Genomic DNA, 18,446 nt, shown 5'->3' with positions numbered 1-18,446 from the left:
TGAAAGTCGTCAAGTTATCATTTGTCTGTTTTTTAAACTCGTAAGATTTAGTAGCACAAACATAGAAGAAAATAAATCGGTTTCTGTAACAAAAATATGTAGGACAAGAATATCTAGATGATTGATTTAAACTTTGAGTAGTTGATAATTGGTAAATGCTAGAGTTAGTGGATGATTATTAAATTTACATTCGTTAAGTGAACTTTTTGGAATTTGCTGGTTGTTTACTAGGGTCATTCCAATCCTCAACCATTTCGGCCCCCATTGCCAGCAGATGTTGCTACAATTTGTTACACAAGTGGCACAACTGGAACTCCTAAGGTAGTACTATTTTGATTTGACATAGCAAATTTTTTTTCTCTGATTTAACCTTCAGGAAAAGTGTCCCCAATTCTTGTCTGCAGCTACTTTATGACTTTGCAATGCTATTAAAATATTATGTATTCTTCTATTTTGTTTGATGCAGGGAGCAATATTAACACATGGAAACCTTATTGCTAGCCTGGCTGCTTCATTGCTTTCAATTAAACTCTCTTCTGTGGATGTGTATGTTCTTTATTTGTTTCAGACTTACAGTATTGTTCAAGAACAGAGGAAGTACCATTTTCTTTGATTTTCTGAGTCTTGTAACCAATATTCTTGTTGGATTTCCAGCTACATCTCTTATCTTCCATTAGCACACATTTATGAAAGGCTAAACACCCTTGGTATGACTTTCAGTGGAGCTGCAATCGGATTTTACCAAGGGGTATGAAAATTTCTATGTTGGTTTATTTTTAAATTCTCTATTGCTCTGTAGCATCTGCAATTTTTTGATTGGTATGTGTGCCGTTTTTACAGAAAAAAGGAAAATGGTAGGCATCAGATTAAATGCTGAGCACATTGTATATTAATTTTTCGTCTCCTTTGAATTGCTTCTAGAGGATGAGTCCTGCATACAATGTACTTAGAACTGATTGTTGTTACCTGATATATTAACCATTCAGTGTCATGGATTAGTGGGTACTTACAACTAACAAACTAATTTTTGATTAAACATTTACATTACATTAAACAAACATCATAGGTAATGAATCTGTTTACTCTATTAGCTAATATACCTCTTTGTGTTAGAAAGGTTGCTTATGCACAAAGAAATGAGAATGCTGGAAAGAAAATATTTAAATATTATATACAGTATAATTGTAAATATTTTTTAAATGTGGCTTGCTGCCACGTATTCGTCATTCTCACTAACTGTCATCCACGCATATTTCCAAATGTAGCTTGCCGCCACTTACATCATTCTCCTGTTTCATATTTACAACACCGCATATGTGGTTATGAAGGTTCATGCACCTAACCACCAACTGTTAACCACAATGTCAAATGGAATGCTGGTTACATGTTTAACGTAAAAAGTGAGCTCGTAATCTATTTTCACATTATATTCCTATTGCCTCAAGTGCATTTATGATTTCTGCGTGAAAAATTTCCGTTGCTTTGCTGACTGCTATATTATTGTGGTTGACATGCTTTCATCCTTTGCTTTTATTAACTCCACCTTCAGCTCATTCTGGTCTTTACTGGGATTCTTGCCAATTCTTGGGCATGATCACCTTCTTGTCATCACCTTTTTTACTCTCAGTCCTGCTTACTTTTATTTGTTCAATAATTGGATTGACAACTACTAGCAACTATCTTATTCATTGATTTAAATTTAAAAGTTTTAAACTATTATAATGTTTTCATCAGGATTTTGCTGACCCAAAAAGGGTCAGGAGAGTCTCAGGATTCCAGAAAAGTCAGTTGTTGACAAATTGGAGTCCGGGACAAACTATTTTGACATTGCCAAAACAGCTGGTCATAACAAGAGGTGACATTATAATCAATGGAGGTTGGAATTTTTTTTGTTGGTGTGATTACAGAACTATTGGGGTGGTCCTATGAACATAAGGAATTTCACAGAGGTCAAAATGTAATTAACTAAATGGTTTTGTGACACAAAGTCAGAAAAATAAAAGGGGTAAAGAAAATATTTGTTTCTTGAGATTAAGGATGTTTGGGCTACTTCAATGCATAGTATTGAAGCCTAAAAGGATAGAAAAGAAGTGTGACACATGATGGTGGCTGGATGGATTAGAGACACATGGAGTGATGTAGAACATTTGAGCTATGTTGCCGAGTACTTGAGTTCTGAGTCCTAGACGATTTTGAGACGTCTTGGGAGCACAAGCACCTTGAGAGCGGCTAGTGAGCATCTTGGCTGCCCCAGGAACGGCCAGGGAGCAACCTGACCACCTTGTTGTACACATAGGGAGCCAGAGGTGGCTTGGTTGTTGTTGTAGGTGCCAAAATGTGAAACAGCACAATTAAACAAAATTAAAACCATTTTTTAATAAAAAATACAAAATGAAACCTGAAAAAGTTGCTTAAACCTAAATTTGCTCCTCACATTCTATACACAACACCATTTCTCAAAAACACATCCTTGCTAAGCCATTTTTGCATTTTGAAAGTTATTTGGTTTTTTCGAAGGAGATTGCCTTGCCTAAGCTAGTTTTGCATTTTGAAAGGTAGTTGGTATTTTCAAAGGAGATTGATCACAAAATGCCAAAGGGGTGAATATAAATTACACAATGGAGATTTAGTTGTAATGTCCCCTACTAGGTTTAGGCTTGTTTTAACCATAATTAGCCTATTTCTATGTACTTACAACTTAAACTAATTGATTAGGAGACAATTCTATCTTAACATGCACCAAATTAGTGATATTCCATAGTTCAATCAATTATTTTATTAATAAGTAACTTGCTCATCTATGATACTTCCATAATTCTTAATGCAAGTGTCAAACTTTATTACTACTTAAGCTTTAAGGAAGAAGAGGATGTGAATATTACCAAAGCACTTAGATACCAAATACAATAGGCTCTCTCAAAGTTTACAAATCCAAGCCCTTACCCTATCTCGGGACTCTGTCCCTCAAGGTTCTTGAGACGCTGATCCCCACCCTCTCCTGGGAATCAACCTATTGTCTGGATTTAGACTGCCTCTCTTTGGAAACATTTCAATTCCCAACTTCTTAAATACTGACAGTAGTAACAAGAATTATGTATAAACAAATTATTCTTACTGTTTATAAGCTAATATTGTTATTTATCTGATTAAGACATTATAAATATATATTATATATTTTTATTTATTTTCAGATGTTATTATAATATATATTACTGCAGATTAGTTTCCGAAAAATATTATAATAATTATAATTATTATATATATCATCAATATTTATAATACTATTAAATCCTCTATAAGAACATCAGCAGGCTTCATATATCAAGCATACATATTAAGTGCATACCATGCATACTACCCAGAACAAAAATGTTACTGCCTGTAACTTAATATCAGTTTCGATCTAATTTTATTGGTATTATTTGTTTTATATATTTCTGTATCACTCCCCCTTTCCTGTCCAAAATGATTGGGAGCCTTCTTATACTTTTATTTGCTAAAGACGTGTCCTTTTCTATCCAACCAATGTCTCCTTTCATTGGTACGTTGCATGACTTAAACAGATTTGTTAATTCTAATAGGATCATTGGGTTACTACAAATCGTCTTTTGCTAAGATCAGATTATTAATACGTAACTGATGTTAGTTACTAATCAGATAATAATATTGTTGAATTAATATTACAATTAAATAATCATAATGGATAAATAGTCATAACCGTAATAATCATAGTAATCATAATGGTAATCAATGATTATAATCATAAGGAATAAATAATATTGCTTAATACAAATATGTATACTGTCATATAATGATTGTGTTACATCAGCAAGACAGATGGACAGTATCATATGGATATCATTAATAAACAAGAATATTAATAAACAAGGATATTAATAATAATAAAAAATGGATAATGTTATTAATTGTAAGTAATATTTAGATAATTGTAAATTGTGGATGATTCTTTTAATTGTGGATAGTCTTGTAAAATAATATATATTTAGTTAATAATAAATTGTGGATAATTCTTTAATAGTAATTTGGGAATAATAATAATCCTTTTAATAATAAGAATACACTGAAATGATTAAAGTAATAACATATATATTTATATATAAATAAATGAAATAATATAAGGGTCATTACACTTAGTTAAATCCGATTTCAAAATGGGGACATTACATTAGTCCTCTAAGTAAGTATTTTAATTGATTATTATAGTTTTTAAATGATTCAAGTATTTGATTAATTTTTTCAAGTTGCAGGAAAAATAATTATTTTTGGAAAAAAGAAATACATTTCAAGATTTTTTATAATGTTTTTTGGTCTTTGTTTTGAACTTTTATTAATTTATACATATTGTTGGGTTGCATTTATTCATAGATTTTTTAATTTAATTTTTTTTCATCACCTATAACATTGAATTGCAATCTATTTGGAATGGCCATTAGTTCAAGTTCAGTGGGTATTGAAACAAACAAACAATTTAAATATGTTAAAGCATTTCCTTTATGGAGATATGTTATGTTGCTTAATCAACTTTCAAGAGGTGGGGCTTTTATTTGGAATTGTAATTAGCGTGGAGTCCAATTTAAGAGCTCATATAGTCAAGTGAAAACTCATTTATGTAAATATTATTTATTAAATTGTTTATTACAAAAGGAGATTGAAGGCTCATTATAAAGAGTTTACAAGATGATCTTTCCATAAGGGAAATGATCAAGAATAGAAACACAGGAAAGCATTCTAAAAAGAAAATAAACAAGACTCAGATGACCATTATGGAAACATTACAATATTATTTTAATACTCTCCCTTTGTGGTCACCCTATTAACTACCCTATAGAAGATGTGACATAATTTGTAGGTCATTTGGTCACGAATGCATGGAAGGCTGCCCCCTTCTCCTTAGAATGCTTTGTGACACAAACCTGTTGCTGAGGCCCTCCTTGATTCTATAGAACTTCTGGATATGACCAAGTCTACCACAATCCTTCCAATATGAGGTTGGGTAACAAAGCTATCCCTCTTGCTATTCAGAGATACGAAAATTGATATCAACTTCTCAAAAAACTTTGATTTTTGTTGACAAAAAAATATTACGAAGTAATTGGTAAAATATTTGCTTAATATTAACAGAGATCAATAGATCTTTATATACAAGAAGAAAGACGATGTTTCCTTAGGAAATGATCGTGAAGAATAGAAACATTCTATTCTAGCTAACAGCTAACTAAGTATTTACAGAATATTATAGTAGATAACCATTAACAATAAATAGAAACTATCCGTTGTAGGAACATACTGCAAGTCTATGATCCTGTCTTCAACCAGTTGCCGTATGTAATGACAATGAACATCTACATGCTTGGTTCGTTCATGGAAGACTGGATGCTGTGCTAACTTGATAATGCCATCGTTATCAACAAACAAGGTGATCGGTCTTGCTGGTGACATCTGCATATCCCCAAGCATCCGACGTAGCCAGATAGCTTCACAACCCGCCTTAACTGCCCCTCTGTATTCGGCCTCTGTAGAGGAGAGAGTAGAGAATTCCATAATCAATAGTGCCCTTCACATAACGAAGCACACACTTTGCGGCTATCCAATGATTAGCCTTGGGAGTTGTCATAAAGCGTGAAATGTAGCTAACTGCGAAGTTGATATCAGGTCTAGTAGCAGAGAGCTAGATGAGACTACCTACTAGTTGCTTGTATGTAGTATCATCAACGGGAGGAAAATCAAACTGGGCTGATAACTTCAGACCTTTCTCCATAGGTGTAGATGCAGTCTTGCAATCCTGCATACGAAATTTGTCTAACAGAGCCCTAGCATAGTTAGACCGAGAAATGAATATACCAGAAGGCTGTTGCCAAACCTCAACACCTAGGCAATAATGCATGAGCTTAAGGTCAGTCATGTCAAAAGACTGGCATAAACTCTGTTTGATTCCCTGAATCAAAGATGTCGAACTGCGGTGATGATCAAATCATCCACATAAATGACCAGAAGGATGATATCACTGTTAGTAGTTTTGATGTACAAGTTTGAGTCTGAAGAACTCCTCTTGAAGCTTTGATCATTGAGGTACTTATCAATTTTCATGTACCATGCCCTAGGGGCCTGCTTTAAACCATAGAGAGATTTCACCAGTCTGAGAACCTGGTGTTCTTTACCTGCAACCTTGAAACCTGGAGGCTGCATCATGTAGACCTCTTCTTGTAGGTCACCATTCAGGAAAGCACTCTTGACGTCCATCTGATGGACCTTCCAGCCAAACTGTGTTGCCATAGCTAGGACTAATCTGATAGTGCTCATCTTTGCTGTAGGAGCAAAGGTCTCCTCATAATCAATGCCCTGACGTTGAGAAAAGCCCTTTGCGACTAAGCGAGCTTTGTACTTATCCAAAGTACCATCAGACTTGTATTTGATTTTGTAGATCCATTTGCAGCCAATGGGTTTCTTCCCTGGTGGAAGATCTGAAAGTTCCCAAGTGTGATTCTTCAACAGGCTTTTGCGTTCAGATTGCATAGCCTGTTCCCACTCTAGAATACCTTTGGCCTCGGAGTATGTGTGAGGTTCAAACACACTGTGAATGTTGGCCATGAGAGCAAAATTAACTGTCCCTGTAGGTTTGCTCTTTTTTCTGAACAATTCTCCCATCGATGAGTTCATCATCCCGAAGATCAGCAAGTGTCTTGGCCCACCATTTAGGCCAGAGAGGAGAAGGACCAACATTAGCATCAGGAGATGCTCTATGATTAGGTTCCTCATCAGAAGAATCCAGATCAAAATCAGGTGAACCATCTGCAAATCTGGGTGATCTTGCAGGAGAAGCCGGAGGTGTATGTACAGGAATCACTGGGATAACTGGAGCTACTGGAGCTGCAGGAGCCCTCCCATCAGGTGGACCTAATGGAAGTCTAACTCCCAAATCATGAGCCTTCATAGGCTGCTGGTTTGCTGAATCAGGAACAGGAGAGACAGGCATGAAGGGTCCTCGCTTCTCATCAAAGACTACATCACGACTATACAAGAGACGAGATGTCTCAATGTCGATCAAGAGGTAGGCTTTGTGAAGACTACTGTATCCAGTAAGCATAAGTTTCTGGCTCTTGGCATCCAACTTGGTGCGTGAAGCATCAGGGATCCAAACATAAGCAAGGGAGCCAAAAACCTTTAGATGACTGATTTTGGGCTTGCAACCTGACTAGGCCTCTTCCGGAGTCTTGCCTTTGACCACCATAATGGGTGACTGGTTCAAAAGGTAGACTGCAGTGTTAACTGCTCTGCCCAAAACTGCTTCGGAACATGTCGGTGTTTGAGCATGGATCTAGCCATCTCAGTGATTGTTCTGTTCCGACGTTCAACTACACTGTTTTGTTGGGGTGTGGTTAACTGGTGCTTAATGCCATGAATATCACAGAAGCTAGAGAATTCATTAGAACAAAATTCCCCCCCATTATTTGATCTAAGAGCAATAATAGATTTCCCAGACTCTTTTTCAACTAGAGGTTTAAACTTCTGAAATACAGTTAACGCTTCTAATTTCTTTGAAAGAAAATAGACCCACATTTTTCTACTGAAATCATCAACAAACAACATAAAATACCTGGACCCAAGAATAGAAGGAGTAGCCATAGGGCCGCAGATATTAACATGAACAAGTTGAAGTACTCGAGAAGCCCGCCATGAATCGCCACTTTTGAAGGGTGTGCGATGTTGCTTCCCAGTCTGGCATGCATCACAAACTCCAAGTTGCTGAGTTTGAATCTCTGGCAATCCGAGTACAAGCGCGTCCCGAGCAAGTTGAGCAAGATAGCGCACATTTAAGTGCCCATATCACTGATGCCAAAGTGTCTTGAGAAACATCATAATCTGCAAGTCTGAAAAGACCATGATCCTCAAGACCAACTGCAACAACTGACTGAGTCTCTCGATCAATGATGGTGCACTGATGTGAACTGAAGGTGACATCCAACTGTGGAGAGTGTCGCAGCATCTGACTAACTGAGAGTAGATTGAGTTCCATCCCTAGAACGTGGAAGACATCGAGGAAAATGAGATTCCTCCCAGCAGATTGAATTTGAATGTTGCCTTTGCCGACAACCGTGTATTCTTCCCCGCACCAAATATAACAGAATCTGAATAAGGTTGGTATTCAGTGAACTAGTCTCGACGGTGGGTGAAATGACGAGAGGCACCTGAATCAATATACCAGGCAGACGATTTGACATGATCTGCGGGTCTTTTAGCCATGAAGGCGTAAAAGGCAGATTCTGTTTGCTCAGTGTGCTCTGCATTGTTCGTTTTTGGCTGCAAACTAGATTGCCTAGCTTGGGCAGCTAAGCGCTTCTGACATTCAACCTTCGTGTGACCATACTTGTGGCAGTAGTTTTGCATTGAATGTTCTTTTTCTTGGAGTCTTCTGATACAGGAGCAGAGGGTTTCTGTTGAGAATGAGACTTGCCCTTATTCTTGTGAAAAGAATTAGTAGCAAAGGCTTGTTCTGTGGAGGTGGAGGTGGAGCTGCTATCGAACTATTTGGTCAACCGATCCTGCTGAAGCGAAAGTGTGCAAAGATCTGTGAACTTCAGATCAACACCAGTAGAAGTGATGTTGAGAATTTCGATAAAATGTGTGTAGGACTTGGGTAAACCTTTAAGGGTGATTACCACAATATCCTCTTCCTCCATCTTGCGTCCAATGGCAAGCAAATGAGCACGGATTGCTTGAATCCTATTCAGGTGATCCTGGAGCGATTTCTGCTCATCCATGACAATAGAAAATAGAGTGTTCTTGAGAAAGAAGGCCCTGCTTTTATAAGAAGTCTCATGTAGGGTTTTGAGATGCGCCCATATCTCGGCAGCTGTTTTGCCGGATGGAATCTGAGGGAGCTGATCATCAGCTACAGATAATTTGAGAAGCATCACTGCCTCTCGATTATGCTGGTCATATGCAACCTGATCAGGACCAGCTGTAGTCGGACGCAGAGTAGTATCCAGAACCACCTGATCGCTGTCATGATATTCGAAGATGGTTAGCATCCGCTGCTTCCACGTGCTATAGTTTCGACCTTTGAACTTCTGATTTCCCTCGAGCAGAATATTTGTCAGAGATGCCATGGCACAAATTTTTGTGAAAAACTGAGAAGGCACGTACTTCGAGGCAAAATGTCAGAGGACCCAAAAAAATGAAGAGGCACCCAAAAGAGAGCTTGAAAAACCCAAAAAGAATATGCTCTCAGAATCTGGATCCGTTGGCTCGAAAATCGAGGCACCCATAAAAAACAGACGATAGCCCAGTTGAGCTCTTGAAAACCCACCATGAATCTATGCTCAATTTTTTTTTTTTCGACTGAATCTGGAGGGTCAAAACCCTAGCCGAATGTCAGAAAACGCAGGTTTGACCAAGTTGCAGGTTGCAGAAAAAATGGCGGGTCTGTACTGTGCCGAAAAATGCCGAAAACCCTCGCCAGATAGATGCAATCAGGAAGAATTCCATTACACAGGATGAACACAGTCCTTAACAACCTCGAAAAATAGAAGATAAAAAAAAAACGGAAAAAATTCTTCATGAATTTTGTTTGAAAAACTTTTGAAAAGAAAAAATTTCCGAAAATCTGCAGCAAAACCAAGAGGCCCGAAAAATCTTAGAAAAGAATTCATAAATTCTTTATTCAGGCTTTGAAACCATATTACGAAGTAATTGGTAAAATATTTGCTTAATATTAACAGCGACCAATAGATCTTTATATACAAGAAGAAAGATGATGTTTCCTTAGGAAACGATCGTGAAGAATAGAAACATTCTATTCTAGCTAACATCTAACTAAGTATTCACAGAATATTACAGTAGATGACCATTAACAATAAATAGAAACTATCTATTATCGTAATAAAAAATTGGCAAAAAACTTAAAGTTGCTGTAAGACAAGACAATTTTGTGGAAAAATTGTCAAATCCTCAATGCGACACGATTTTGTGAAAAAATCATCAAAAACCTTCGTTTTTTCATAAAAAATGGTAAAAACTCACTACCGCGATTTTTAGGAAAAAATCATGCAAAACCCTCCTTGATTTTTATGGAAAAAGTCATACAAAACCCTCCCATGATTTTTTGTGGAAAAAAAATAGAAAACCCTCCAATAAAGAAAGAACCCACGATTTTTGTGTGAAAAAATTGTGCAAAAAATGAAAACCCATGACCACGATTTTTGTTAAAAAAAAATTGACAAAAAACTTCAGAGAATTTTCACGTGAAAAACTTGAAACCCTATTATGCCAAAACCCTAGCTGTGTGCAGACATAGAGCCACAATCAAAATAAAAATACCTTCGCACGATGGAAAAGTTGAAAACCCATGCACAAAAATATGAGTACCCTTGCGCATCAACCAACAACTATAAAAAAAAGAATGGCTTGTCATAATGGGATCCCATCGGAAATTGTCTAGATATAGACTAAATAATGGTAGAAATTCCTCTCGTTGTGACCCAAGGCACAAACCAACTAGTCACAGAAAAACGATGTGAAAATAAAAGAAGTCTGTTGCAGATATAACTAGTCGTAGGTGGAAAAAATAACACAGCCAGGTCCAAAAAAGGCCACAAAAAACTGTTATGTGGGAATAAAAGGAAATGACCTGCAATTTTTAGAAATGGATGCACAATTTCCTTCTTAAAGAAGTCCTTGATTATGAAAAAACACGGAGTCGTGATTCCTTCAGCAAGAAAACCCTTGGTTTTAGAGAAACCCTTCTGCAATGTGTAGGTAGAAAACCCGTTGGTCTCTCAACAAAAAACCTTAAAAATATGCACCCTCGATTAAATTTTTTTATGGAAAAATCCTAGGTAGGAGCTAGAAACTTTTTAAATTTTTTTGCCAAAAATTAAACTTGCTCCGATACCATGTAAAATTATTGATAAAGATGATTATTACAAAAGGAGATGGAAGGCTCCTTATAAAGAGTTTACAAGATGATCTTTCCATGATGGAAATGATTGAGAATAGAAACACAAAGGAAAACATTCTAAAAAGAAACTAAACCATTGAGACTTAGATGACCATTATAGAAACATTACAACATTATTTTAATAATTTATGTGCTAGAGTTGGGCATGGGATTAAAGTATGTGAAGGGCGAAATAATAAGGGGTTGCAAAAGAAAAAATTATGGCATTCATTAAAGAACAAGAAGAAGTTGATGCTGTGAGTGAGACAACAAAACTTAAATCTCATCCTTTAACAAGGAAAACATCAATGAAGACACCTACAAATTTAGTAATGGCCTCCCGACATCCTTTCTTGGAGACACCCTCCATCCAAGAAGAAGATCCCTCTCCTTGCAAAAGAGGCTCATTGGTTAAGGCATTTCAAAATGAAACAAGAGACATTGTAGAGGAATAAATTGCATGTTGCATATATGCCAGTGTTTTTCCTTTCAACTTTGTGAGATCACCATATTGGTGGGAAATGGTTACGACAATCAATAATGCACCTTCTGGTTTCACAGGTCCTAGGTAGGAAAAGGTGCACACCACCTTATTGACGATTTCTTTTTGTAGAGACATCACTCAAACAAATTAGGGATTCTTGGATTGAAACAAGTATTATTTTTGATCGATGGAAAGACTGCAAAAACTGACCTTTAATAAATATTATTGTGGTGTCCCCCAAAGGGGCAATGCTTTTGAAAACGGTTGATTGTGAGGGGCAAATCAATGATGCAAAATTCATTTCTAAAATCCTCGTTGAGTTCATAGAGATGGCGGGTTCTGAAAATGTAGTTCAAACTTCAAGTCATTATGGACAATGAGAAAATTGCAGGGCTCCAAGTGGTGCTTTAGTTGAGGAAAGGTATGCACACATTATTTGGACACCATGTACCCTACAGTCCCTGAAGTTCGTGATTCAAGCAATCGATGCTCAAATAGAATGAGTGAAAGCTATATACACTAAGGGTGAGGAGATCCAAATATTTTTGACAAACCATTATATCACAAGGCATTTTAGGGACTTTCTCGAATTTGGAATTGTTGCGACTATATTTTAATTTAATTATTTAATTAGGCTGTTTAGACCCGATTCACATCACACATGATCGTTTTGAGATGACTTATGAAGGTGCAAGAGGCATGTTTGGACATAGATGGGAATTCAGGTTGTATAGTCACAAGGATTGTCACAAGTAAGCAAGAACAAGAAGTGATGAACCAGCATTTTAGTTTAAAATTCGAAGTAAAGAAAACAAGGGTAAGAGCACTTGTGTGTCCCAATTTTCTGTGTAATTTAATTTCAGTTGATATGGTTAAGAAGCTTGGTTTGGAGCAAAGAAACAGGACTCGGACTTGGCTCGGACTTGGCAAGGCCGAATCAGACTCGGACTCGGGACTCGGAGTCAGACTCGGCTGGACTCGGGAAAGTGAAAAACTCAAGAAATTTAGAGATTTTTAAAGATTTAAAACTTGTTTTAGGCACCCTTTATTGAATACACCTTAAAGACACAATAACATCATCAAACTTGGCTCATTTGATTACATACACAAGTATACATCAATCACATAAGCATAAACGCAAATTGTAGCTGAAGGAAATAACAAACATAGATATATAAATATTGTCAAATGTATACAATAGTACAAAACTCATGGAATAAAAAATCCATGTCATCATATGATCATCATCAAATGTTTCATACAAATACCAAAGGTAAATACAACTACAAGCCTATGGCTCAGAGGAGCCTGCACGGCAGAGCCTCCTGTCCAGGCCCCCTATGAAGGCGTCTAAGGTAGGTCCTGGATGATTCGACAGCCATAGCTGCTCCCCGTGACACCATACCATGCTCACCAATATCAGGAACATCTGTGTCACTATTTGCCTTTGAATCTCTTGTCTGTGCTCGTGCTCTCTGCTCCTCCTCTGCCATGGCTACAGTCTCAGCCTCTATATCTACCTGGTCGATCCAATCAGTGTCAGACTCGGAGGTTAAATTTTCCCTACTTCTATCGACGCAGTTTGCCCCCATATTTTTCGATGGGGGTTTGGGGGTAGCGCCCCCAAGGTGGGGTCGAGGGGCAGTGCCCCGCGAGGCCAAAAAAACTTATTATTTAATAAAGGCGTCGGGTGTTATTTTTCTATTGGCTGACATGTTGTAACCCTAATTTTTCTCGTTCTCAGGCGGAGGTTGTAGTGAACAAAGACGGGCGCATTCATTTTTTCTTTGTCATTTTACTTAACCCAAGCAGTAGCCGAGTTTGGGGCTCGGGACTTGCCGAGTTTGGCGAGTTTGAGACAAACTCGCCAACTTGGCGAGCTTGGTGAGTTTGCTTGCCAGACTCGGATGAGTCTGAGTTTGAGTCCCAGAGACTCGGCGAGCATGACTCAGACTCGGACTTGCCGAGTTTAGGCGATTCATGGCGATTCCCGTTTCTTTGGTTTGAAGACATTATGATCAGCATTCTTATCCATTAGGTTGTGTTATAAAGGGTGTAGAAATTCAAGTGAATAAGAAGTTCAAATTTTAGTCTGTTGTTAATGCACAATATGTAGATGAAGTTGAAGAAAATGTGATTTCTCTTGATGCATTTGACATGTACTGGGGAGCCCATATTTATTTGTGCTAGATGTAATATTGATGAGAAGGGCGAACAAGTACCATTAGGTCAAAGGATAAAATCAAATCATCAAGGGACATCAAAGTAGAGCACAAGTTGACATGGTAAGTTCCAATTGAGCACTCAAGCTCTTACAAGAGACCAAGCAATTTTGTCATTTACTTTGGAAGAATAAGCAAGAAGAAGGAATTTCTTTATGAGCACATAGTGGAAAGAAGGATGAGGGGATAGAAGAATGGCTGGCATTCTTTGAAGAGGGATTTAAAGAACCAAGGGGGTTGGCACCTAAGAGAGAGGTAGAGCATGAGACTCACTAACTTGAATGTCCTCTACCCAACGTTGGGTTGTATGGACAATTCTTAATGCAAAGCAATGAAGTGAAATGACAACTTAAAAGGTTGTTGGAGTAGTGTGTGATGTGTCCTAACACTTTACCGTGCGGATAACCATTAGTTATGGTGAGGAAGGATGACCCTTAGAAAATGTGCATTGATCGCTGTGCTCTCATAATGATCACCATTAAGAATCAGTATCCTTTACCAAAGATAGATGACCAATTGGACCTATTCCAACATGCGAAGTACTTTACAAACTTGGATCTAAAGTCAAGATGTCATCAAGTGATTTTTCTTTAGGGTATGTAGCTTAGTTTTTCAATTCTATTTTCTTTTTTGATGTTTACGAAGTGATTTTGCTTGTTGAGTCTTCCCATTGGGATTGGTTGAGTCTGCCTATTGGTACTCTCCGAGTCTGGTAAGACTCATCAGGACTTGACAACAAGTCTCAAGCCTTGGCAGTCTGCCAAGTACCTGGCAATTCTTGTAAATCTGGTTTGTACATTGGATATCTTGATGACCCTACATAGGACCATGTATTGTGAATTGTAATATTGATGCTTTTGATTACTGTTTCTCTGACACTTTATTTGTCTCTGCTCTTGTATATGAGTGTAGATATAATTTAATGGTGTCTTTATTGGCATGAAATTTTTAGATTTTTTTTTTAATTTGTTTTTGCTGATGCATTCATTGGTAGGTCCTTGTTGTCATGTAACTCTAGTTTTGCTGGCTACCATACTGCTGAAATTCTTTTGTAAAATCTTTGTACCTTGAAATTAAAATTTTACTCATCAAAATAAAATATTATTTATACCCACTAAGTTATTAAGATCAAACAGAAACTTATTCAACTTGGAATTATGCTGCAGAAGTATTCAAGGTGGATATCAAAAATATAAAATACTGTGGTCTATTGCTCACTTTGTTTTGTTAAGGACTTATACCAAATAAGTGGATTCTATGAAACACTTATTTCCTTCCTCATGCTGAGAGTCGGCATCGTTTTATTGCAGGACCATCAGTTGCTAATGGATGATTTAGCAGTCTTGAGACCTACAGTATTTGCTAGTGTACCTCGACTTTACAACAAAATATATTCTGGGTAAATGTTAATTTTTAATTGCTCTTATTGCAGCTGATTTGAATGGCTCCATTCTAGCTCTGCTGGGACTTGGAATGCAATGGACATCAGTGTGACTAATTATATCATTTCTATTGTAATAGAATTTTGAATTCTGTAAGGATGTCTGGATCTATAAAAGAACGGCTTTTCAATGTTGCATTCAATGCTAAGAAGCAGGCAATAATGAAAGGTATGATGTTTGTTGTGAATATATTTTGTTTCCTATTGGTTTAATAGTTATGTTGAAATCTTTTTATTTACAGGTCATTGGTGTGATGTTTAGGGTGAATACGTATGTTTTTTATACATTTAATGGTTAAACAAGATAAAAGCTGATGAAGCTATCCCTATTGTGATATTAAGCCATGAGTTACTAGTTGTAGGTCTAAGGCCCATTAATCAGCCATCTTGATTATTGTTTTACATTTTTAGCATCATAATTGTTGTACTTCCTATGTTCAAATATCTTAAAATAGAGATGTTTTTTGTGCTCATTTTCTTGTGTAACTATTTGTATTAACCCTTCAAGTTTTTACATTATGCACTGATGGCATATGCTTATGTCTTTTTACTGATCTATGATGTGGAAGAACAATAGTTCTAAAAAAATAGCTTCTGTCCATGTGACCTATGGTGATAGACAATGGTTGGGTTAGGGAATCTCTTTACATAAGATTGATATCTGCGTTTGACATTTCATAACAAATCATGTTTTGTGAGTGGTATATTTATTAGCATATGCTGTCTTCACTGTTTATTTCATCACTATTTTGATTTGAAATCCTAAATTGGTTTATTTTTTTCTCTCTATAGCTGCTTGTAAAACTTATTTTTAATCTGTTTGTAATGTACTCAATGGCACCCCCAGCTGTACAACAACCTCCACGTATGGTCAACAGTAGAGAGTACTGAAATTGACCCCTGACACCCCCAATTGTACGGCAATCTTCCCGTACGATCAACACCCTCCTCACCGTATAGACACCTCTCCACCGTACGGACCACCCCATACAGACAACACGACAGCTGTCCACGGTATGGCCAATACACCATACGGTCCTTCCGTACACCCAACACAAGTGATAGTTCGGTGTTGCACAGAGAAAGGGGAAAGAATTATAAATATTCCAGACACGAGATTTTACTTGCCGAAGAAATAACTTGTGGATTCGCACTTGTAAAAATCAATTATATTGATAATGAACGCACAACAGATTACATCGACTCCGATAGAAGCAGAATAGGGTGAGAAGCTACTCCCACCGAAACTGCGAATGCCAAGTAGGGAGGATCTTCCACCTCCGAAATGGCTAACAAATGAACTCCAACTGGAATTTGCATAGACAAAGAAAATACCAAATTCACATTCCAACACAAATGACAGACTCGGCCATAAATATAGGCTCCGGAAACTTTCCCGAAGGGTTACAAACAACTGACACGACCAAACTAAGACTTGACTAATCTAATTAAATAAAGGGCCCGAAAGATGTGTTATTAAATTTGGGCCTTACAATAAAGTATTATTTAATTATATCGGGGACATCACAGTCCTCTCGGGCCAAAAATTGCTTGCCCTCAAGCAATTGCAGACGTGGATGCTCCAAAATTTGCTCGCCTTCCCGAGTGGCATCCTCGATGGGTAGATTCTTCTAGCGCACAAAGAACTCCTTGATCGTGCGTGATCTTAGCCTCTTTTCTCTGACATCAATGATCTCCGCCGGTTCCAGAATTAGTTTTCCTTGTTCGTCGATGGGTGGCAGATCCTTCGACACTATGACGCGTTGCCCGACGACCTTCTTGAGACATGACACTTGAAAAACATTGTAAATCCGACTCCCCTTAGGAAGCTCCAACTCGTAGGCAACTTCGCCCACCCTCTGAACCACCCTATAGGGTCCATAGAAACGAGACTTCAGCTTCTCCTTACCACTTGTCTTCAAGGAGGATTGTCTATACGATTGAAGTTGGAGGTATACCAGATCGCCCACCTCAAAATTTCGCTTGACCCGGTGTCGGTTGACATACATCTTTTGCTGGTTCTGAGCCCTCTGCAGGTTATCTTTGAGAGATGTCAGGATGTGTAAACTCTCCTGAAGCCAATCTTTGGCCCTCGATGCACGACTGTCTCCCAATGCCAGATCAACAAATGAAGAAGGTTCATAACCGTACAGTGCTTTGAAAGGTGGCATGCCTATTGACATGTAATAAGTGGTGTTGTAATAGTGTTCACCCAAATGTAACCAGCGAACCCAAGCCTTCTGTTGAGCTGAGATGTAGTTCCTGAGATAACCCTCCAACCATTTGTTCACAATCTCGGTCTGTCCGTTTGTCTGCGGATGGTAGCTGGTGTCAACTGAAATAACTCCATTTAGATGGTACTTAGAAAACAGCTATCCCTGTCACTGACTATGTTTCGTGGTAGACCATGTAAGCGGAATACCTCACGGAAGAACAACTCGGCCACTTGAACCGCTTGGTATCCTGTGGGGATGGCAAAAAAATGAGCATACTTGGTCAAGCGGTCAACTACGACAAAAATGCAATCCTTTCCTTGCACTCTGGGGAGCCCAGTAATGAAATCCATTGAAATGCTATCCCATTTCTGGTCGGGGATCGGCAGTGGTTGCAATAGTCCGACCGGTAAGGTGTGCTTAGATTTGTTCTGTTGACAGGTGGAGCATTCCTGCACATACCGCAGGACATTGTTCTTAAGTCCCTTCCAAGTATCCCGGTTTTCCGACCAAGGGAGAGTCGTGCATTTCCTTCATCTTGGACTCGGGTACCAGATAAATTGTCCTTGTAGTAAATGATGTCGTCAACCACCTTGTATCAGTCATCCTGCACTTGACCATCCATAGTTCGCAGGCAAAAGTATTCTTGGAGTATTCAACCAACAGGTGTTCCTTCCAATCTGCCGAAATTTGGGATAAAGAACATATGGCAAGCCTTCTTGACAGGGCATTGACTACCAAGTTATTCTTGCCCTTCACATACTCAATGTCGAAATCAAATGCTTGGACTTTGCTCACCCACTTCTGTTGTCGTCCATTTAGATCCCTCTGCTCCGTACAACAAACTTTGCCCTGATGAGGTACTGTCGAAACTTCGTTAGTGCGTGCATGATGGCGAGCATCTCCTTGTCATAGATGGAGTACACCCGCTCAACTCTCGAGAGCTTCCGACTCTCGAACGCAATGGTCTTGCATCAACACTGCTCCATTGCCTTCTCCTGAGGCATTGTACTCTAGGATGGAAGGGCGAGTGAAGTCTGGTAGTGCCAAAACTGGACACGTACTCGTAACTTCTTTTAATTTGTTGAAGGTCTGTTGTGCCTTCGCATTCCAATGGAAGGATCCTTTC

The 18,446-nt window shown here is 38.0% G+C and overlaps 1 protein-coding gene across 1 annotated transcript in view; it reads left to right on the top strand.

Annotated features, from left to right (window-relative positions):
• The window catches only part of LOC131034219 (long chain acyl-CoA synthetase 6, peroxisomal), a 70,770-nt gene that overhangs the window by 38,473 nt on the left and 13,851 nt on the right, over positions 1-18,446 (top strand). Inside the window, exons 10-14 of the mRNA XM_057965611.2 lie at positions 232-321; positions 467-546; positions 655-748; positions 14,974-15,062; positions 15,185-15,273. Coding sequence (XP_057821594.1) covers positions 232-321; positions 467-546; positions 655-748; positions 14,974-15,062; positions 15,185-15,273 — 442 coding nt within the window. The remainder of the gene's footprint in view (positions 1-231; positions 322-466; positions 547-654; positions 749-14,973; positions 15,063-15,184; positions 15,274-18,446) is intronic.

Source organism: Cryptomeria japonica, chromosome 3, assembly GCF_030272615.1.
Source record: "Cryptomeria japonica chromosome 3, Sugi_1.0, whole genome shotgun sequence".
Lineage (NCBI taxonomy): Eukaryota > Viridiplantae > Streptophyta > Pinopsida > Cupressales > Cupressaceae > Cryptomeria > Cryptomeria japonica.
The sequence above is the reverse complement of the archived record's forward strand: the minus strand, read 5'-3'. Positions and strand labels throughout refer to the sequence as shown.